The sequence below is a fragment of the Sceloporus occidentalis genome, unplaced genomic scaffold (assembly GCF_023333645.1).
Source record: "Sceloporus occidentalis isolate IW3139 unplaced genomic scaffold, rSceOcc1.0.p SCAF_49, whole genome shotgun sequence".
Classification (NCBI taxonomy): domain Eukaryota; kingdom Metazoa; phylum Chordata; class Lepidosauria; order Squamata; family Phrynosomatidae; genus Sceloporus; species Sceloporus occidentalis.
Window position 1 is genome coordinate 6,916,974 of NW_028317029.1, and position 24,140 is coordinate 6,941,113.

General features: G+C 37.4%; 1 protein-coding gene across 1 annotated transcript; it reads right to left on the reverse strand.

The window, feature by feature from the left end:
• Positions 1–4,085: 4,085 nt before the first annotated feature.
• URAD (ureidoimidazoline (2-oxo-4-hydroxy-4-carboxy-5-) decarboxylase) lies at positions 4,086–23,452 on the reverse strand. Its single transcript, XM_089491146.1, has 2 exons — positions 23,278–23,452; positions 4,086–4,435 (listed from the first exon to the last, which is right to left on the reverse strand). Exons 1-2 carry the CDS (start codon positions 23,450–23,452, stop codon positions 4,086–4,088), a joined length of 525 nt encoding a protein of 174 aa, XP_089347272.1.
• Between the last annotated feature and the right edge of the window lie 688 nt (positions 23,453–24,140).

Genomic DNA, 24,140 nt, shown 5'->3' on the forward strand with positions numbered 1-24,140 from the left:
CCTGTTTGACCAGACCATGCTCAGAACAAAACACGGTTTATTTAATAGTATCTGAGACTTTGTCTCCTAACTTGCCCACTAAATACCAACATAATACGTAGCTTGTTGAAAGCTCATGGTCAGTCAAAGTATTTGGCTAATAAAACTGGAGCTAAATAGTAAAGAAATCTGTTAACATATACCAACTATTATTTTGTTTTACAATTTTACCTCACATTGAACCAAACAGGAATTGTACATTTTATATTTTTTTTGCTTTTGAAAAAAGTGAAAAAAAATAATCATTAAAGCTATGTATATACAATATATCAGCGTCTTACATGTTTCGCCCATTGGGGCTTAATCATAGATTATAATCATTTTGTGCTTTTAATGGAAGCATTGGTGTTATTAGGTATTTTCTTCATTTCTCATAGCTTGGGGGGCTGCACATCTGCTCGGCTACTTTTTCTTTGATTTGGTCTGGGACCTGGACAACTTAAAACATTTTGTGATTTATTATGTAATATTCAGTCACTTTTGGCAATAGTGATTCTATAAATGCCTTTAGATATAGTATATAGTTAATAGTTCTGTACATTAAGTAAACATAGGTGATGCGTCTTTCTTAGCAATTAAACCAAGCATTGCATACAGATTAAAATTCACCTGATACCGTTATACCACAGGAGCAGTCATTTTAACTTCCTGTTCTCTAAATCTACATGATTATTCCTCCCCACTATATTATCTTGGACTTGTTGTTCAATTGCTGCTCCTTTGTAAAGGTGTGTAAGGAGAAAGAAGAGAACTTTAGGGGAGAAAACCCAGCCACTCTGGCAACAGATCTCAGCTTCCTGGGGTAAAATTGCCCCTTATTTTTATATTTAATATCTTCATATCTCTGGTGGACAAACAAAAAGCACAAGCTGTAAGAAATTGTTATACACTAATTAAGTTATGTCAAATACATATATTTAATTATATTTGATGTTCATTTTTATTCTGCATTGTATAAATCTAAAGAAAAAATGTTAAAACGGGACATTACATTTTTAAACAATTATATTTTTAGCAATAAGAGTTGCCACTTTTGTATTGTAAATAGATCCCGAGCAATCCTGGTTTTGAGTAGAGCGTTAGTAATGTTGCTTTTATTCAATTCCACTATTTTCCCCTATTTTCGAACACTGCACCTGTCTTAGACATGAGTAATGAAATGATATGTTCTATCTAGTTCCGTAGTTATGAGCTCTGTTTTTCCATATCAGATATAGTTGGTACAGCCATATTTCCGCAGCTAGGATCCTATGAGAGTGATTTGGTTCAGAAGCCATATGTCAGAATTAGCACAGAAATGTATGGAGGAGGTTTATTTTTTTCCTGAAATGCATAAATGTAAGATAATTAATAGAACCAGGGACTATTGGATTGACCAGTAGATTGAAGTTGAGGAAGGGAGTTAGCACAAGCAAGGATGAGTCAATCTTTGAACTTGAGCCTGGCTTGAGCCCACACTTACTTGCCCAGCATTGGTTTAAATATTTTACTTTACTAGGTGCCATGCGTTTATTTTTTTAAATGAAGGTGCACTTTAATTTGTTGGTTGAGCTTGGTCTTCAGTGAACCAACCCCAACAGCTCCTAGAATAGACATTGAAGAGTTTTTCTAAGTGCAACATAGTTGAGGATATAACATTTCCCGATGACCCCTGATTAAGGAAGCATGTTGGGGGCTTAAAAAGAGTTTGTTTTATGTCAGACATTTACTCAAAGAATACTAGAACATTTCCACCAATACAGCTGGTGGGATGAGGACATTTTGAGATCAGAAGAGATGGATCAGTTACATTGGCTCTAGATTACTTTGTTTGGTTTTCTAGACAGGTGCAGGCTTCAGATCTACCAGCTTGTTGGTTATATCTACAAATATTGAGTATACCTCCACCAAGTAGAACATGTGACTATGGACAAAGCAAAGCCCTATGAGACAATACCTTGTTGTGTAAGGTTGGGATATGAAGTAAAACAATGCAAAAGCATAAAATACATTGAGTTGAGGTATGTATCCTATTTTGGATCTAAACGGTTGTATCTTGGTATATGTTATTGGATGCATAAAATCAATTTCATTTTTGCACATTTATATTAAGGGGCAAGCAAACCCAATGTTACACCCTGCTTGTCAAGAGTAGAAGAAACCGGATTCAATGATAGTATAAAAGATCACATGATCCACACAAGCAAGCAATTTAATGCCGAGGGCTCAATTTAGTGCGCATATGTCATAATCACAGCCCAGTGCGTGCTAATTCCACGTCCTCGCCACTGCAGATTAACAAAATCAAAGGAGCGCATATAATTGACGTTGGTGCTTCTGTCGTTGCCAGAGCAAACATAAAAGTATGGTACAGTAAGTGTTGCAAGTACTTTAAAGTTTGCTGATGTTTGTTTACCTCTGTGTTAAATTAATACTTTAATAACTGTATTCCACTGATAATGTGTATTAACCGATTAACCATATTACATTTATGTGTCGCATATGGTGTCCAGGGGGACTGTTGGCGTTTATGTGCGTTCTTTCCACACTGGGGTAGGGGGTAAGGTGTGAGTGGCATTGCTCTTGGTATTAAACTATTTATTTCTGGCTTCTTGCCATGTGGCATTCCCATTTCTTTTGCATTTAATGATCGATAGTCTGTGGAAGGTGGATTTAATGATTTTTAAAATAAATGAAATAAATTAAAAAGACAGACCTTACAGATCCCCATTAACAGTAGGGCTAAAATAATAAAAGCAACTTATCTTCCACAAGGGGCCTCAGTATTTAAATAAATTGAATCATATTGAATACTTAGCACCAACTGGAGCACAAACTCCTAATAATACTATTGTATTGAATTTTTGAAAGCAAAAATATATGTTTGAAAATGACTGCAAATGTACTATGGGTAAACAGAATGTGACAAGTGGCATAGAGGGCAAAAAAGTATACATTTAAAGAGGGGAAAAATTATACATTTTTGTGCATGTTTGCGCATGTGCATATTTCAGCACTGTACTGTACACAGGAGATCTTTAGAAATGTCTTTTGGATTTTTTAATGGTCTAAAATGTACCTGTAAAAATGAATCAATTTCACTTGTGCTAATTCTGTGCACCCCACTAAAAAGCTTATTAAGAGTAATTCATTTAAATGTAGATTTCTTTAGCGGGTGCAGTCTAGAATCTGTGAAAGCACATTTGGGTTTGAAGAGTGAGTTGAATTGTAAGCCATACTTTTTACACCACCATCAACATCCATTAACATTGACTAAAGCACCAAATGTCCTTGTTTCTGGGGGCCACAGATCAAGACTTATTTGTCCCCTTTGAAAACTAAAAGTATTGTATCTCAAAATGAATTAATGTTTAAGTTATTTATATACTGTGCAATAATTATATATTTCTGTAAATGTGCAAGAATGGGCGAGTCAAAAGGATGTAACCACAGAAGCATTCAGGAACTTAGAGGTTATGTCTAAAGACCAAGTTCTTTATGGAAATGTCCCTACATTTTGGACATCTTACAATAGACCATATGAGGCCGCTTGTTAATCTGCTTGTATGGTAGCAACTTCTCTGACTGCAAAGTAGACAATAGTAGCGATCCTAGATGCCCCTTGAGTTCACTGTGAAAAATTCAATGCTATGAATGGTCTTTAAAAGACAGGGCTATCGAACATATAATGCCGTTAGCCAACTAGCCCATGAAAGGTAAACATTAAGGTATAGCTCGTTGACTTGATACTTGATGATTTCCTATGATCTTCAGGCTATCAAACCACAAACTGCCCATTGGTCTCCATTTGTGCAGTTTAGACTTTATGAACTCCCCTCCATTTAAGAAAATGAAAACACGTTACAATGATTTATTTACACGTTTTGGTAAAATAACAATAAACGGTAACACCTTTACGCATGGTCTTTCCATCTTTTTTATCTATTTTTTCTGTGAAATTTTCTCAGATGTAGGACATTTGACATAGACAAAGAAACATTTCAGATGGTTTTAGCAGACCGTTTAATAAAATGAGACAGTGATTATGAATGTATCATTTTCAGGAATTACAATTTTGTAGGTACGGCCTTGACAAATATATCTTGCAATCTGAGATGGCAAATCTTTTTAACTTCTGCTATGCCTGTCTGAAGTTCCTCATCCTTTTCATTTTGGAACCGAGAGCTTAATTCCTCCATTATTTTATTTCTGTCTGACATTTTTGCACATATGACAAAGGGGAAGCCAAACTTTTCCTTGTACTGGTAGTTCAGAAGAGTCAGTCTTTCTCTGTCTGCTTGGCTCAGGGACGTGAGACCAGCTTGCCTCTGCTCATGTTGTGATTCCGAAGTCAGTGTTCCACTCATCAGCTCCCTTCCAGCTAAATCGGGGTGACATCTCAGAATACCCTCCTTCCCTGTGGGAAAGAAAGCATGAAAAAGGTGTTACTTTTCATTTTCTAGATTAGTTCTTCTCTGGGGGCAACTACAGAAAGATTTGGGGCACTAAAGTCCACCTTGATTCTCAATGATATTTGTAGTCATCATAAAGTCAAATAAATGTAAAAGTAATGACCATCAAAATGTACGGTTAATAAATGGTCTTCTGCTCCCACCCATATTTGTTGTCATACCACTAAGGATCACCTTCAATGGTGGGCCACTGGTTCTCTGCAGTTTACACAATGTTTGGTAATGTATATCCCAAACAGTATTTTACAATGAATTATTTACTAACATTTTAATCCAAATCCCTTGAATTTATTATGGAGTGCAGCCTACTGAGACGCTTCATTTATAAAAGACCTTAGAACTTCATTTATAAAAACATCTTTTGTTCTGGGGATGTGATTGTATGGTAATAAAAATGTTTGGTGATTACGCTGGTTAACCAGGAGAATAATGCAATAACATTGTGGAATTTATGGCTCCCCCCAAGCAGAGACAAGATAAGAACCTAAGGATATCTCCAACCTTTTCAAGCTGAGCTGTTCACAGCCTTTGATGTTTCTCACCCTATAGAGTCAATACATTCTCATTCTGTAGGGTTTGGGGAAAATGAAACTATTGTTAGCTTATATTTCCTAAAGTAACTGCTTCATTGTTACACTCTCATATCCCAAAAGGTCGTTTATGGTGTTATAGTGTTTAACCTTGCCAGATCTACCTAAAAAAAAAAAAATCACATGGAAACCAGATTAGGTCGTTTCTTGGCCCGGTTTTATCTCCATTGTGTAAATATTACGGAATGTTGAGAAAAGCTGCTACATACAATTCATATTTATAACCATTTCTGATAACATTTGTATCGCTGGGAGGTGGAGAGGTGCTACTCTTAGTATTTAATGTCAATCGACCTGTTGGCAATAAGAGCCATAACCTAGTGCTGGAGTGCAAGCAATAGTAAATTGAACTGTTGAATGCAGCTTAGTAATAAATATAGTAATAAATATTGATACTTTATTTTTAGACTTGTTATAAGTGTAAAGGAATATTCATAAGTAGCCGTATAGTGAGTAAGCTTTGCATGTGAGTAGCTAAATACTAACAAAAGAAATATAAATCTACATTTTTGGCTCTGATAGGATAACTGCCACTTTTTAAAGGACAACTTGGGTAGCCTATTACTTTACGTGTCTTTATTTGCAAAATGCAGTGTATAAAACAGTAATTATTGGGCTTCAAGGCCAAATGTTTTTGGGACCTAGTAGTATATGTATGTTGATGAAGAAGCAGGGGACTATAGTGAGGATAGAAATTTAATAAACTGCGAACTATGAAACAAAAGGAGCAACAATGGGAAATGAAATAAGGAGGGGGTTGGATAAAATAAGAGAAGGTAGTGGGGGAGTCAGGAGACACCTATGTTAGTAGCGTTGCACCAGTATATATTCACAAAAAAGCTCATTTAATGTTATCAGTAAAATACAAACATGTCAGATCATTGTGATTACAGGATTAATACAACGGAAAAGGTTTCATTAAGGGATGAACAAGAACGAGTAAAAACAGGGCATCCAAATGCTCTCTGATCTTCATGAACAATTTATAAACAATTTTGGTGTGACTGTTTGGGACTTTCATGATTGCTGCAGTATGTTGAACATGTGTAGGTGGATTATAGGACTTATCATAGGGCCACGTGTCAATTTAACATCCATACATAGATGACACGCTCGCTGTTATAGTTCTGACACTATCATCGGGAGGTGTACCTGCAGTGTCAGACATCTATCCATCCATTGTTAGTTTATCACCAACTACAGAGATCACTAAATTAATAATGTAATAAAACTGATGGGCGTTTTAGACAATTCCGGATGTCCACATCTGGCTGCCGGCCACCAGTTGGACAAGAAACTTCTACATCAGTAGGCACCAACGTGCATGTCCTAGTCTGCGCTGACTGCAGGGCAATCGTGATAAGCAGGATGTCGGGCTCTGAAATGTGCCACAAGCCAAGTCATGCTCCTCTCAGCTTCCCTTTGATATGCACAGATCCTACAGATCACACGCTGAGAAAGCACACATACACTTTCACATTTACAAACAGGTATTTCCCGAACTTAAGTTAGTAAATTTTGGATTATAGGAGTTTCTGTGTCAGTGTCACATAAGAGACACATATATCTGGGGGATCGCACAGCACTGTGTAACAGGAAACTAATCTCCTGCTAATATATAAAGATTTTTTTTTACAGAAAATATACAGACTAAGGCGAATCAATACATTAGGTAAGGCGGGCTCTCCCTGCAAGCTGATGAACAATAATAATACCTATCAGCAATATAAAAACTGTTTTAAAAAAAAATAATACAAAAACATTCACAAAATATCATGTATTAATTTAAAAAATTACCAATTATTTTGTGATTCAGGTCCCGGATTCAAAATTAAAGTGGCTTCTGAATATAACACAAGCCCCCCAACAGTATTAGGGTGGAAAATAAACCCCCTACTTGTGTCAGCAGAACAAAATGCAGCAATGCTTTGCATCTTGAATATTCTCTTGGCAGGAGGGGAATGGTCAGTAGAATTCAGTAAAATCAGTGTAAAATTTAGGAGTGTGCATTGTCATTGTTAAACATGTCAGCTGCCGGGACAGTGGGTTAATTCAGGAGAAGACCTCTCCTACAGGAAGCTGTCTTGAGTCTACTTTCTTTCATCCTTCTCAGTTTCCCTCCTCTTTTGTGTTTAAAAGATACTTTCTCTTTATTCTCCTTCTTCCTCTGTGCTCCTCCTCTTCCTAATCTGTTACTAATTCTTTGGAAAGGAGACCTATTCGGTTGTGCATGCCTAATGTTGGTCTTTGAACCAGTCGCTAACAGTGTGAATCTACGCCTTCCTGTAACTCCATGAATGTGAATAGAAACTTGTGGATTATCATGAGTAATATTGTAGCAGAAGCTAATATCACTCGAGAATTTGAGTGATAATATTTAAATAATTAAAAGGGTTTATCTGCAAATAAGAATACATTTTGCCTGTTTGTTCAACAATTTTGGCACTGTTCTTTTTTGGCGTGATATACTAGACATACAGACAGTTTGTCATCTCTATAAAACCATATATAGGACATTTATAGCTGGCCTTGGTATCGTCAATCAAATTCGCTAATAGAGGGCTATATTTATTAAAGCAAAATTGGCCCGATTTTGGCAAACGCTGCAAATTCAGAGCAATTCACTGGAACATACTCGGCATTTGGTTTCCATGGTGACTGATTCTAATGCAGAACCTTACTCCTAAACTGATCCAATTTTTCGTTGATGAAAATGGTTTACAGAGTGAAAAAGCTCAAGTCAGGTCCTGCACATAAATCAACAAGGAATTGTAGCGTCTCTTGTCTATACCGCAAACGCTAATGAAGTCATCAAACTCTTCCTAAGAAAATATATCCTGGCTACCAATTTCAAGCCACCCACAGGTCAAGGGTCAAGGAGTGCTTCAGGGAGAGTCGCAGCAGAAACATTGGTTTTAGGTACATAACTGATCATCGAGTAGAATCCTAGCTCTTCGCCAGGTGGTCTCTGATGGTCAGCACAAGATCTCATGGTACTGAAATACAATAATAAAATAACAAATAAAATGTGCACTAATTGAGCTTGAAACAAAGTTGTGTCGAAACCGGTAATATGTAGCTCAGAGCACAATACTGTTCCAACGAATTCCTAAAGCACTACTAAAATATAATGTAATAGTCCATGGTAGGTGCCCTCATCTTTTGGAAAATATCAGTGCCCTTACTATTAAGGTCACAGGAAGTGCAGTTAAAAATATGCCTTGTGGTCAAAGGTTTGAAGTAGTTTTGCACTTCATGTTAACTTTGAATAGCGAAGATACATCTTTCTTTGCATAGAGCATATGATTAAAGACATGGCAGTCTAATGTGAACAGCCTAGGACCTTGATGGGAATTGCCTATCACACTGGGTGCAGCTTAAAGTACCATCTAGACCACAGTTTTCTCCACATTTTCCTCCCCTGGAGCGTACACACTGCTGCTCTCCCCAGCCACACACACATCGTGTCCACAGAACAACAAGGAGTCAATGGCAGCCCTCATAATCAAAAAGGTGGAGGTACATATTTCTAATGATCAATTAGCCATTTCAGCTTAAACTTGGGTTAGTTAAAACAATGTGCCATTGGAACATGGACGTGATGATTGCTGGTTGGCCTCTGTACATCTATAAAGATATTCCATTAAAAATCAGCCATTTCCATGACAATAACCGTTTGTCTCCACTGTATATCTGTCAAAAAAAGGATAACCAGGGACAATGTGGCTCCCCTGTGCACCACAGCTCAACCGGCTGGTTAGAGTTCAGAGATCTGTCGCATTCTGACGTTCTGCCCGATGAAGAAAAAGTTAATGTCCTTTACTTCTAATATACCAAACAGACAAATTATGGTAGGGACAGTCCCAAGATTTGTTCTGAATATTTGTGACAACCGGCATCATTTAATGAACATTACACGATTTCTGAAAAATAATTGTGTGTGTTTGGCTGATACTGGCGAGTAGCATTAGTTGAGATCTCATAGGTGCTTTTTTACTATAAAAAAATATTTTGACATGGAGTGCTAACTATTCTAACAAGAAAATTAACTCATACGAGGCTCAAGTATCACCAATCAACGTGACCTTGGGGAAACGCGCGTTTCTGGGTTTCTAGGTATGGACAAGATCCTTGTAAGCATTGTACCAGCAGTCATATGCAGGGACCTGAAGCGTTAAACAAAGCAGAAGATAGCCATTCTTCCTTCCTTTCTTCTCTTTCTTCAGTTTTTTCCCCTCCTGACAAACATTTCAAAGGAACAATGTAATTCAAAATTAAGATGACTTTGCATAGCCACCATTCTGCGGGCTGAAACAGAATCCGTTCCATGCCTGTTTCTTTTAATTAGAAAAACAACAAAAACACAATTACTTATGTTAATAGTAAGTATGTGGCTCATAGGGCCGTGTCAAAATGTTTTTTCTTCAGTATCTATTCATGGCTTAAAGTTCTTCCAGTATAGATCTTTTTCATGCCGTGCATACTAATCCATAAAATTTGAGTGACAGGGTCCTCGTTAAATTACAAAACAGGCATATGAAAAATTAGCAATTTACTTGAGAGCCCCATCATAAACCCACTAAATGGAATGGGAATTTCCAATATGTTGCAACTGGGAAAGTTTGAGATAAAATCAATAATCAGTCATGTTAAGGCATGCTAAATCAACCTTTATTCTATATATATATATATATATATATATATATATATATATATATATACACTGTACATCCATACATTAACATACCCTACTGTTCAAGAGCTCGGGGTCACTTTTTTTGACAGATATACAGTGGAGACAAACGGTTATTGTCATGGAAATGGCTGACTTTTAATGGAATATCTTTATAGATGTACAGAGGCCAACCAGCAATCATCACGTCCATGTTCCAATGGCACATTGTTTTAACTAACCCAAGTTTAAGCTGAAATGGCTAATTGATCATTAGAAATATGTACCTCCACCTTTTTGATTATGAGGGCTGCCATTGACTCCTTGTTGTTCTGTGGACACGATGTGTGTGTGGCTGGGGAGAGCAGCAGTGTGTACGCTCCAGGGGAGGAAAATGTGGAGAAAACTGTGGTCTAGATGGTACTTTAAGCTGCACCCAGTGTGATAGGCAATTCCCATCAAGGTCAGGTTATTTTTAACCTCTGTCAGGTTTTAGACTTCTACATACAGTGGCGAGCCATGGGTTTGTGCCGACTGGGTGTTGTATGTCTTTGGTGACCCCTCTAGCTAAAACACATGAACATGCAAACTAGCCCTTACACCCATTAACACCATACAGGTACACACACAGTACATACACATACTTTTTCCCTCCCTCATTTCAATTGCGCTGCTAACCCAAGACTCACCTCTGAGACTCTAGCATCAGATGCTGACACACACAAGCATGCTTATACCATACACACATGCTGACACCTTTCCCTGAAGTCCAGACACATGCACACACTACCATCATACAGTAACACACACTCAAGCTAATACCATACACTCACACACACGTTAACAACATACACTAATATACACTCACTCTACCACCATTCACTTACACAACACATGCACACTCTCCAACACCATACACTAAATCACACACAATTACAAACTCTAACATACACATACATACATACACACAATCTCTCTCTCTCTCTCATTGGGTTTTGCACATTATAATGCACAACAAAGGGGACGAGTTGAAACTGCATATTTTCTGTATTTTGTGCCAGTAGCAAATGTAATTATATGATATGCAAGTATATAACAATGATTTTTCAACCCCCAAAAAACATTATACAGTTTTTAGAAGTCGGTAGTTAAGCATTCTTCTATATTTGGAACACTTACTTGCAGGTATTTTAGAAATATGGAGCATTATGTTTTTGCCTCATAGGGCATCTGGACCAAAAAGTATGTGGACACCGGATCTTCACACCTATATGAGCTTGTTGGACATCCCTTTTCAAAACCATGGACATTAATGTAGAGTTGTTCCCCACCTCAGCTTTGGAGCTATAATAGCATCCATTCTTCTATGGAGGCTTTGCACAAAATGTTGCATTGTGTCTGTGGGAATTCATGCTTAGTTAACCAGAAGAACATTTATGAGCCACTGTACCAAAGTAGCCAAGCCAAAGCCAGTCTGTCTTCTGCGTGGTCACATTGGGCTTCTTGCAGCACTAGGGAGCCTGTCCATGACATGCACAATGAGGTAGGGAAGACTTAGTGTCAATAATTAAATACAAGTTCTCACTGTTATTTGATGTTCCTGCTCCTGTTTACTGGCAAATCCAACACTCATTATGGAAGCTCCTGCAGTGCTGCAAGAAGCCAGACTTGGCCGCACAGGAGACAACCATGATGCTTCTGAGAGCGTGTCTCCTGTATGTGACACACTGTTGTTAGATGAGAAGACCTGCTCACTCTTGGTGTTACAATTCATCCCAAAGGCGTTCAGTGGAGTTTAGGTCAGGGCTCTGTGCAGAACATATGAGTTCCTCCACACCAAACATTACCCTTCACTAGAACTGTGTGGCTTAGCCCAAACCCTGGAACAGCCCCAGACCATTACCCTTCCTCCACCAAACTTTACCGTAGGCACCATGCATTCTGGTAAGTAGCGCTCTTCTGGCATCCGACAATCTCAGATTTTTTCAGATAGTGAAGCATGATTCCTCCTTCCAGAGAACACATTTACACTGCTCCAAAGTTCAGTTCTTTATACCACTTTGACCGACACTTGCACACAGTGATCTTCGGTTTATGTGGAGCTGTTCAGCCATGGAAACCTTTTTCATGAAGCTCCCAACACGCAGTGCTTGTTCTAATGTTTCTTCCAGAGAAAGTCTGGAACTCTGTAACAGGTGATGCTTCAGAGGGCAGGTGTTTTTTTATGTGCTATATGCTTAAGCACTCAGCAGCCCCACTCTGTGACACTTCTTGTTACTGCTAGACTCTTTTACTTCACAATAACAACGCTTCCAGGGGACCAGAGCAGCTATAGCAAGGAAGAATTATCACATACTGACTTCTGGCAAAGGTGGCATCCATTAACAATGCTGTGTAAAAAGTTACTGAACTTTCTGACCCAAGTCAGTGTTAAGATGAATGCAGTTTCCTGAAGAGGTGATGCTAAGACTATGCTGAGATGTGTATTCCAAGTGACATAGCATAGCTTATTGTAAAAAGTGCAAGTTACTATTACGCTTATTTTGATTTATTGCACAATGGATAAACAGGACAAAAGAACTTCTGCATCACAGATCCATTTTGGACTTCCAGAAACAAAAGGTGAGAATGGGCCTTCAAACAAGCTTACAATCTTGAAGACATCACCTCCATTTGCACTACAGGATTAAACACAAGGAAACAACCCTGTGAAACATAATTCTGGTATAATATTAAGCCACAACATGTCACCTCTCTTGCGCTTTTTAACTTCATGTCTAGAAAAATCTAAACTTGTTACATACACAAAAGTGTTCCTAAATCTTGAACAAATTGCAACAAGTTTCAACAAGCTTGGCATTATCTGAGTATTTGTTCCAAAGTCTAGTGGAGGTATTATCAGAATGTATATTTGTAAAAGACATTTTGAAGACCGGCATTCCCTACCAAGTTGTGCTGTAAAGTTAAGTGAAGCTGCGGGTATAGTAGTGTGCCGAGAGCCCAAATCCAAAACGGAGACAGAATAGTCAGTGACATCAGCAGCCCTCATAGCGTAACCAGAGTCATACATAACATTGAGACGTGTTGATGACACAAAAAAACCGACTGCTCTACTTAGTCTGTCCTTTTTGAATTAATCTTTCCTTTTCTAGAATTAATTCAATGGGTTTGTCTGTAATATTTCCTCTGGGAGTACATTCCAGATATCTACAACCCTTGTAGTGTAATCCTTAAGGTCTAAGCCATTGGAAAATGAGGATGTTGGCCCGTTTTAGAAAACCGTCAATAAAACGGAAACTCTGGGCGATAAGGGTTTAATACCCTTATCTGAGAATATTATAGAATCGGTCACCTTCTACACTACTCCTGGAGCCTCAGCTCGGTAGTGTAAGCGTCCAGTCAATATTTTATTGGTATGCCAGTTAAAACTAAGCTTCATTTTAATATGAAGTAGTTGCAGGCAACAGTGTTAGCTGTAAAAGTTGCTGGCCTTACCGAGAAGGCCTGCTCTAGACACAGAGCCACGCGTGCCATATCACAGATTTAAAGAGGAAGTAGATCATTCTGTTACGTATCTTAAGTTTGTAAGGTGGAGTATGGTAATTATCAAGGCACAATAACCTGGCTGTGTGTGCGTGTGCGTGTATGTACACAATTCAATTATTGCTGTACTCCATATCTCTTTTGCTGGAGTTTTGATATGGAGAAAAATAACATTAATGACATAGCTCGAAAAACAACATAGATGCAGCTGTTATCATTAAGGATTTGCGTTGTTTGGAGATATGGATCTGATTATATTGTAATGCAGCGTGTGTCTTATCTCTTCTTCAGTGTCATTTTCTTTATGTATAGTACATGAGTTAGTATAGCTAAGTGGGACAAAGTTGTCTGACACCTGGTGGGTGGCATCTGCGTGTGTGATAAACAACCAATAACATATACACACCAAACATGTATACACGGTGATCACCATTTAAAGGGGGACTCCTGTTATCATATACTCTTTAATGCAGCTGACAGCTCAGAAATCCCTTAAAATTTCTGACTGGACCTCTTTTTTTTTTTTTTTTTTTATTTCTTTAGATACCATAATTGGATCATGTCATAAAATGTATTTTCTTAAAAAAAAAATATCGTGAAAAAAAATCACCGCCATGGACGAACACGAAGACGGTGCCAGCGCCCAAGACTACTTTTCACCGCAGGGCAGCACTGGATGTTGCGGAGAACACATGGCTCATATAAATAGGACAAGAGCGACATCTAGTGACCAGGATTGGGAGCTACACCATCATGTTCATTTTTAACCCCTTCGAGACCTTTGCCGGTTCAGGACCGTCATAACAAGAAGGTCACTAAATGACCTTTGACGGTCCTGAACCGTCAAAAAATTAAATAAGCTTAGAAAGTGATCAAGGATCACTTTCTTCGCTTAAACGGCCTTGCTGCAATGCCTCGATGTCGAGGCATTCAGCAAGGCCGAGATCGGCATCGGGGGCCATGTCTGGCCCCTCCCCGGGGCGTCAACAGCCGCCATACATTGTATGGCGGCGGACGCCCGTTTTAAAAGCGTTTAGGAGGCGATCAACGATCGCCTCCTAAACTTAAATGGTGTCGCTGGAATGCCTCGATCAGGAGGCATCCAGCGACACCAAACACTTACCTCTGGGTGGGCTGTGACCGCTCCGGAGAGCGGTCACAGCCGCCGCTGCCGGTGATCTTCGCCATCAAGCAAGATGGCGGCGGCCCGGGAAATAAAACAATAAAGACGAAAAAGTTCGCTAGAGGGTCTCCAGACCCTCTAGAGAACTGGCTCCACTTGCTGGTTGAATACAGGTACTGCATTCAACCATGCAAGTCAATGGAGCCCAGCTTTCTAATCACTATGTGATTAGTAAAATATTCAAAAAAAATAAAATAAATAAAAAATGGAAAAAAAAATTTTTAAAAAAATGTGCTAACATTTAAAAATAATTATGCAGTGATGTCACTAGATGAACCATCCAGTACCAGCAAAATGTGTAAAAAAAAAAAATATAAAAAAAAGTATTAAAAAAATAAAATTAAAAAATAAAGTTTATTATTTTGAGCAAGTGCTAAAATTTCTCAAAAATCTCAACAAAGAGTTAAAATAAAAGCACTTCAAATACCCAAGGGGTGTCTAATATATAAAAAAAATGGCTGATGGGGTAAATTGGAGTGGCCTAGCTCAAAGATAGGGCATAGGTACAGACTGACCAAAATGGAGAAAAAAAAGCGCACTTCCCAAATGTGGCATTTTAAATCTGAAACAACCCGACAAACCCATGCATGTCGGGTATCACTGCACTCAGGAGATGTTCCTGAACACACATTGGCGTGTTGTTTGACAGTGGCATATACCAGGACCTGTATATCTATAACTAAAGTACAATTTGTGTGAAAAAAAAATAAAAAAAAAATTACTATTACAAAGTTTGACAAAGTGTAGTTCTATAATTGGTGCATGGAAAGGGTTAAAATAACAGCATTTGGAATACCCTGGGGTGTCTAGTTTTCAAAAATATATGGTTTGAATGGGTTAAATTGAGTTAACCGGCTTCAAAGATGTTCCAAAGAGGAGATGGAGGCAGACTGACCAGATTTGTTAAAAAAGATTTGGAAATCATAAAACGCTGCTTGTACTTATTGCCCTATAACTTACAAAAAACAGCAAAAAAACATAAAAACATTGGGTATTTCTAAACTCAGGACAAGTAGTAGAATCTATTTAGCTAGTTTTTTTACTTGCTTTTTTAGGTGAGTAAAAGATTTTTCAAATAAAAGTCATAAAATGTGTTTTTTTTTCAATTTTGCACCATGTTTTTTTTATTTTTTTTTATAGTAAATAAGATGATACGATCAAAATAATGGTATCTGAAGAAAGCCCATCTTGTCCTGAAAAAAACAATATATAACTTATGTGGGTACACTAAATGGGTGAGGAGAAAATTACAGCTGAACACAAGCACCACAAAAGTGTCAAAACAGCCTCGGTCCCACAGGGTACAAAACGAAAAATGAGCCCGGTCCTTAAGGGGTTAAAAGGATGATTACCTCGTTTCATATAATGCGAGTAGAATACACATCAAATCACCTTTTATTATGTGATAGGATTAACATTTTAATACTGTTCATAGAAAAGCGTTTGGTTTTTTTCCCTCAGAAATCTTGTAGGGCTGGTTATAACTGAGAACATGCACATATCTACCCTTTTTCCAAACTCAAAATCAGTTTATGGGTATTTGGGAATGAAGAATATTTTGAAATAAAATAAGAAAAAAACGAAAACAAAATAGTACCTGGGGCCAGTTTTGAGGCCATCTAAGTATACGGGTGGCTTTTATTGATTTTTTAATAACATAAAAACAACAGAAAAAACGGTTAAGGAACATTTCCAGCTGCTATGGCAACAGCATATCTGTGTGTGCTCACATGACACTTATGTGTTCCCAGAAAACAATATAAAGAAGGCACAATTTTACTTGATTAAAGATTGGTTTGGACATCTAGCAGGACTAGGAATGGTGTTTCTAATGCTGCATTTAGTTAGAAATGTGTTAAGTTAAGCAGCTTTATGGTGTCTGCAGAAGAAGCACTCAGGGTCGATCCTAGACTTGTGTTTATATTACATTGGATTCAGGTAAATTTACTTTATTTATTGAATATAGCTATAGGAGTTGAAGTCCCTGGTGTTCATGATGTCCTATCACCATAGATCATAAAGACTGATAGAATGATGATGATGTCATGGTAATGAGGTAGAACAATGGCTTACACTCTCCACAGTGTTCTGTGACTCTCAAAAACAAGCTCACCGTGCATCTCAGGCATAACTCTCAGCTGTTAGCAGTTGAAACTTCTTGTTGTTTTTGCCAAATACTACATGGCTTCTCAGGAGAAAAAGACAGGGAAACCGCTCAAGAGGCGCTCCTCGGTCAGCACATCAGACCCGCCCTCGAAGAGGTTTCTGGCTCGGTTTTTGAACCAGCAGCCAGAAGACAACGAACCGACCAGCAGCGGCCAGAACACCGCGCCCGATCCCAACAATTTACCATCACAACGGGACCTGGAGCAGGCTGATACCATCGAGCTGCTGCATTGGTTTGGGAGGTTTATCTGCGGCAGGTGTCCTATGATACCATCTCTCAGTCCCATGGACCCTGTGCGCTGGATTGTTAATGTGGACAGAGCCCTCTACCTCCAAGGATGGCAGGCAGAGCCATTCCTAACACCAGCTACCGTCACCTTTCTTTACTTGGTGTGTAGAGAGGCCGTCTCCTGCTGTCTGGTCAGCAAGCAGGAGTTAAAGGCAGCTCTCATGGCCTGCCTGTACGTGTCCTATTCTTACACGGGTGCGAGGACATCATACCCCTTCGGGGTCTTCATTGCAGGCAGTGTGAAGGAGGCTTTTTGGAGTAAATGCCTGGCTGTCGCCATAACAATGAGTGGAGAAATGCTGCGCATCTACAACGACCCAGCATACTTCGCTGAGACCTTCGCGGATCTGAAGGCTGAAGGCGACTGGGAGAGGAGCTAAAGACAGACCGGACTGATGAGGGAAATGACATCTCCTCTGTTATTTATAATGCTGGATACAGCATCGCTTTACTTATAGATTAAAAAAATTATAAAACCCCCAAAAGGAGTCATTTCTATTAATAGCTGAAAAGGGAAAATGGAATCTTTGGTTGAAGATGTGTTATTTAAGCCTAACTAGATAAAGCTACAGAGAGACATGAGCTTCCAGGACCTCAGAGGTCTCTTCTTCACATTAATCTGTGTGTTTCACTTTCCAGCACATCCCATATTTCATTGTATTGTAAGTTACTTTGCGGATTTATTTGAAACTCGCTCAGTGCGGCCGTTTATATCTTATCACCCACGGTCACTGTATACGCTGTCAGCCATTACTGTCACATAATTACCAATGGAATTTATCAGATATCAGCCCCATCGGTGATTTTCACCTCTCCAAATTCACTGCGTGCTATGAACAGCCAGCCCCCGCGGGCTTCTCTTGCAACAAGAGCTGAGCTGGCCCCTCATAATGCTTTGATAAAGCACAGAGACATCTTGAAGGTCGCCTCGCCAGCCCAAGTCTGGTCATCTGGCACATCGGGCAAATACCCAACATATCAGGATGGCACAGTGGCATATTTGGGGTATACAGCATATTTGGGGGGCAGAGTGGCATATCTTGGATTTAAGGCATAGCAGAGGGCAAATACCTGGAGGTTCAGTAAAACAGAGTCCAGAAACATTTGGCTAAGGATAGCAACAATTCCTAAGAGGCACAATCCGTTTTGGACGATACACATTCACAAAGAAAACAGAAAATCCCTAAAAAGAGCCCAGAAAAGACACAGGGTGTCCAAAGCCAGGTAATTCTAGATGCCTTAGTGGATGGATGTGGAGCTGCATGTAAAACACATAAAAAAGGCTTCAGACATTATATTAAATAACTTGAAAATAAACCTGCATTTATTCTGCATAATAATAATAATATTTTATATCAAATTACAGCCGTGTATGGCGAGGGCAGAATAACAGGGCAGATATTCAAATCAAAGTTTTGTGGAAACATTAATTAACCCACTAGTTGCCAAAATCTAAATTGACTATCCTTGCAGCAGCCTTGCCTAAGCGTATGGTGTTCGAGTAAATGGGTGTTAGAGTTTGCATGTTAGTATGCGTGTGTTTTATTTAAGGGGTTAAAATACTGCATAACTATTAGTTAACCCCCGAATGAAACAACTAGGAGTGATAATGTAATGGGGAGGAATAATCATGCACCTCTTGAGAAGAAAGTTAGACGGCTGTTCCAATGGTGCGCTCACAAGAAGTGTATTATATAAAGTAGATGTTACCTGCTTTAAATTTTAAATAGTTACATATGCCAATTTGATGTCAAGATGTGTAAATGTAACGTTTGTTTTAAGTAATTTGGGCAAGGGGCAAGTCCAGCCAGGAGCCCCCAAATAAAGCAGCCCAATGCATGTTTGCACAAAACATATTATAAAGGTGTTTCCGGTACAAAGTCAGGGGAAAAGACAAACAAAATTGAGGTATTGCCAATAATACTGGAATCTAGCAGCCACGCTGAAAAGTAGAGCTGTCAATCAAAAGGTGGCCTTTATAGATGTGATATATGTTTTATCCATTTTAGGATTTACTCTATACATCATAAAATCATCTATTTGTGGAGCATTACTGAAAGTGGAACCTTTCGCTCTGGCCAATGCCCCCACTAAGGGCCATCCTACCCTTGCCTCCAAGCAGTAGTGCCACACCAGGGATTAAACATCATTTCACTTAACTGCTTGGTGCAGGAACATGGATATATCTACTACTATGTTAGTGAATCTGCTATCTCAAGAGATAATGGGGTGTCATAAAATAACTGAAAACACTGATCTTTGTCGTCTTTGTTTCTATTGTTTATGGTTTGGGGATTATATATATATATATATATATATATATATATATATATATATATATATATATATATATATATATATATATATATATATATAATTTTTTTTATTTTTTTTATTTTTTTTCCCCTCTCTTCTTTGTATTTATTATTTTATGGTATTGTGTGTTTTCTGTCTTTATATGATAAAATTAATAAAGAATATAAAATATATATATATATATATAATAACTGAAAACATGGCTACTACGTGGGGACGTACTAAACAGCATATTGGGGATGATGGGATGATTGGCTGCAATGCTCAGCACTATCAATAGGTGTCAGTATACTTTTTACACTCATGGTAAATCAAAGTATGTTCTTTTTGGTAGTTCTTGATACTAAATTGCAACGAATAAATGGCAAAAAGAAGCTGCAAATGTTTAACTGTTTACTTGCTGAAATATATACAGTTTTATAACGGAATCATGGTAAATTATATAGAAATAATAGAAACATTTTAAGTAATCAACATATTGATATAATATGGTACATGTATGTGCAAACACCATATTTTACCTGTTTTGATTGGCACAATATGGGAATATATATTATTATTATTTTTACATGGGGATTATGGGTGGAATATTATAGTTTCACATGCTAAGGATACATATTTGACCCATTTCGGATAAGAATATGGGTATACTCATTTTTTCACATGGGGATTATGGGTGGAATATTATAGTTACACATGCTAAGGAACACATTTGACCTGTTTTTGATAAGAATATGGCTATAATTATTTTTTTACATGGGGAATATGGGTGGAATATTATAGTTACACATGCTAAGGAACATTTTTGACCCATTTCTGATAAGAATATGGGAATATTATTATTTTTACATGGGGATTATGGGTTGAATATCATGGTTACAGATGCCAAGGAACAAATTTGACCTTTTTCTGAAAGGAATATGGGAGTATTTTTTTTATATGGGGATTATGGGTGGAATATTATAGTTTCACATGCCAAGGAACACATTTGACCCATTTCTGATAAAACTATGGGAATATTATTATTTTTACATGGGGATTATGGGTTGAATATCATGGTTACAGATGCCAAGGAACAAATTTGACCTTTTTCTGAAAGGAATATGGGAGTATTATTTTTTTACATGGGGAATATGGGTGGAATATTATAGTTACACATGCCAAGGAACACATTTGACACATTTCTGATAAGAATATGGGTATACTCATTTTTTTACATGGGGATTATGGGTGGAATATTATAGTTTCACATGCCAAGGAACACATTTGACACATTTCTGATAAGAATATGGGAGTATTATTATTTTTATATGGGGATTATGGGTGGAATATTGTAGTTACACATGCTAAGGAACATATTTGACCCATTTCTGATAAGAATATGGGAGTATTATTATTTTTATATGGGATTATGGGTAGAATATTATAGTTTAACATGCCAAGGAACACATTTGACCCATTTCTGATAAGAATATGGGAATATTATTTTTACATGGGGATTATGGGTTGAATATCATGGTTACAGATGCCAAGGAACAAATTTGACCTGTTTCGGATAAGAATATGGGTATACTCATTTTTTTACATGGGGAATATGGGTGGAATATTATAGTTACACATGCTAAGGAACATATTTGACACATTTCTGATAAGAATATGAGTATAATTATTTTTTTACATGGGGATTATGGGTGGAATATTATAGTTACACATGCTAAGGAACACATTTCACCCATTTCTGATAAGAATATGAGTATAATTATTTTTTTACATGGGGATTATGGGTGGAATATTATAGTTACACATGCCAAGGAACATATTTGACCCATTTCAGATAAGAATATGGGAGTATTATTATTTTTATATGGGGATTATGGGTGGAATATTATAGTTACACATGCTAAGGAACATATTTGACCCATTTCTGATAAGAATATGGCTATAAATATTTTTTACATGGGGAATATGGGTGGAATATTATAGTTACACATGCTAAGGAACATATTTGACCCATTTCTGATAAGAATATGGGTATAATTATTTTTTTACATGGGGATTATGGGTGGAATATTATAGTTACACATGCTAAGGAACACATTTCACCTGTTTCGGATAAGAATATGGGTATAATTATTTTTTACGGGGGGGATTATGGGTGGAATATTATAGTTACACATGCTAAGTAACATATTATATATCTATAACTATATTCCTATCAGAAACAGGTCAAATGTGTCCCTTTGATCATTCTATTCCTCCCATAATCCCTATGTAGAAAAAATATACCAACATTCTTATCAGAAATGGGTCGAATATGTTACTATGGGTGTGTAACCATGACATTTCACCCATAATCCCCATGTAGAAAAACATTTATAACCATTTTCTTAACAGAAATAGATCAAATATGTTACATGGCACATGCAATCATATCATAGTATCCATAATATCTATGAAAAAAATTAATCATACCCATTTTCTTACCAGAAACAAGTGAAATACATCACTAGCCATGTGTAACCATAATATTCCACCCATAATCCCAATGTAGAAAAATGATTTTACCCACATTCTTATCAGAAACAGGTCAATTATGTTCCATGGCATGTGCAACCTTGATATTGCACCCAAAAGCCCCATGTAGAAAATAATTATAGCCATATTCTTAACAGAAACTTGTTAAATAAGGTACTAAACATGTGTAACCATACTATTCCATCCATAATCCCCATATATAAAATTATTTATAGCCATATTCTTATCAGAAACAGGTCAAATGTGTTCCTTAGGATGTGTAACTATAATATTCCACCCACAATCCCCATGTAAAAATAATAAAATTCCCATATTCTTATCAGAAGCAGGTCAAATGTGTTCTTTGGCATTTGTAACCATGATATTCCACCCATAATCCCCATGTAAAAAAATATTTATAGCCATATTCTTATCAGAAATGGGTCAAATATGTTCCTTGGCATGTGAAACTATAATATTCCACCCATAATCCCCATGTAAAAAAATATTTATAGCCATATTCTTATCAGAAACAGGTCAAATGTGTTCCTTAGCATGTGTAACTATAATATTCCACCCATTATCCCCATATAAAAATAATAATACTCCCATATTCCTTTCAGAAAAAGGTCAAATTTGTTCCTTGGCATCTGTAACCATGATATTCAACCCATAATCCCCATGTAAAAATAATAATATTCCCATATTCTTATCAGAAATGGGTCAAATGTGTTCCTTGGCATGATAAACTATAATATTCTACCCATAATCCCCATATAAAAAAATAATACTCCCATATTCTTATCAGAAATGGGTGAAATATGTTCCTTAGCATGTGTAACTATAATATTCCACCCATAATCCCCATGTAAAAATAATAATATATATTCCCATATTGTGCCAATCAAAACAGGTAAAATATGGTGTTTGCACATACATGTACCATATTATATCAATATGTTGATTACTTAATATGTTTCTATTATTTCTATAGAATTTACCATGTTTCCGTTATAAAACTGTATATATTTCAGCAAGTAAACAGTTAAACATTTGCAGCTTCTTTTTGCAATGTATTCATTGCAACTTAGTATCAAGAACTACCAAAAAGAACATACTTTGATTTACCATGAGTGTAAAAAGTATACTGACACCTATTGATAGTGCTGAGCATTGCAGCCAATCATCCCATCATCCCCAATATGCTGTTTAGTACGTCCCTACAACGTGGAAAGGTTGGTAATGCCACTTATTCGTATGATTATGCAGCCAGCTCAGTTTTAGGCCTGCACATGTACTTTTATACATCACCCAAAGTGATTAGCAGAGATCACTTTAGCAAATCTGAACAATTATGTAAACTGATTAAAATCTACAATAATTCATGCTTCATTGGTTATCGAGATGTTTGCTCCATAATACATAGCAAAATGCTGAGTCTTCCAACAATAAGGGATTTGACACAAACGGGCACAACATTAAAATACGTCTAGAATTTTGCTCCAAATGCTTACCAGATGGTGGAAGACAATCAATAAATCCATAAACACAATTCTCTAGCTCAGGAAAGCTTGAAAATGGATGTTTGGACCACACGGCTCCTGTGATCAGGGGGCATTTCTCTATAATATTGCCAAAAATGTCCATAAAATCCCCGTAACTCATGGCGTTCACAGTATTTAAATCCATGCTGCTGAAGCCGTAAGGGAAGAATGAGATACCAAATTTTCCATGAAAGGGAGTCTATCCGGTTCAGTTAATAGGTTTAATTTTAACAATTTACTGAACTCCGGTTCATTGACTTTCACCGAGTTTGCAAGTTAAAGTCCAGTTTTGGGGAATCAGTTCAGTTATTGCAGCAGGACGCAATTCTGGAACTGTTGTAATCTGGACAAAAAGAGTAAAAAAAATGAAACTACCATAAAAAGCCCCATCAGAATTTAAATAATGCCGTTATTAAACAATGCAAAATACAATCATGTGTTAATTTAGCCCCAGCATGAACCATGTGGTGTCATACGGGTTTCAGAGGTAACGGTAACTAAGCTGCTGGCATTTCTCTCTCCACTCTCTGGTCCATTCTTCTGCGGGATGAATTATGCTTTTATCCCCGGAATACTTTTTGTAATATATAAGTTACCACAGATACGTAGCACAATTTTAGGCCTCCACTCAGCATTAAGAAGGTTACTTTCCTCACGGATGTCGTATTTCGTATTTTCGGACGTATGAATTTGCAGGAAAAACACTGATGTTCCATAACTGCAACCAACAAAACCCAGATAATCAACGGACTTTCTACAGCTGAGGGGAAGCTAGAAATAGTGACACCGAATATTTACTTCCGTTGAGCATGTTATGGGCTGTGAAAAGGCCC

Coding starts and splice junctions, on each gene's coding strand:
- URAD (XM_089491146.1), bottom strand. CDS start 23,452: ATGGATTTAAATACTGTGAACGCCATGAGTTACGGGGATTTTATGGAC. Junction 4,436..23,277: donor TGATTGTCTTCCACCATCTG/GTAAGCATTTGG, acceptor TCTTTCCCACAG/GGAAGGAGGGTATTCTGAGA.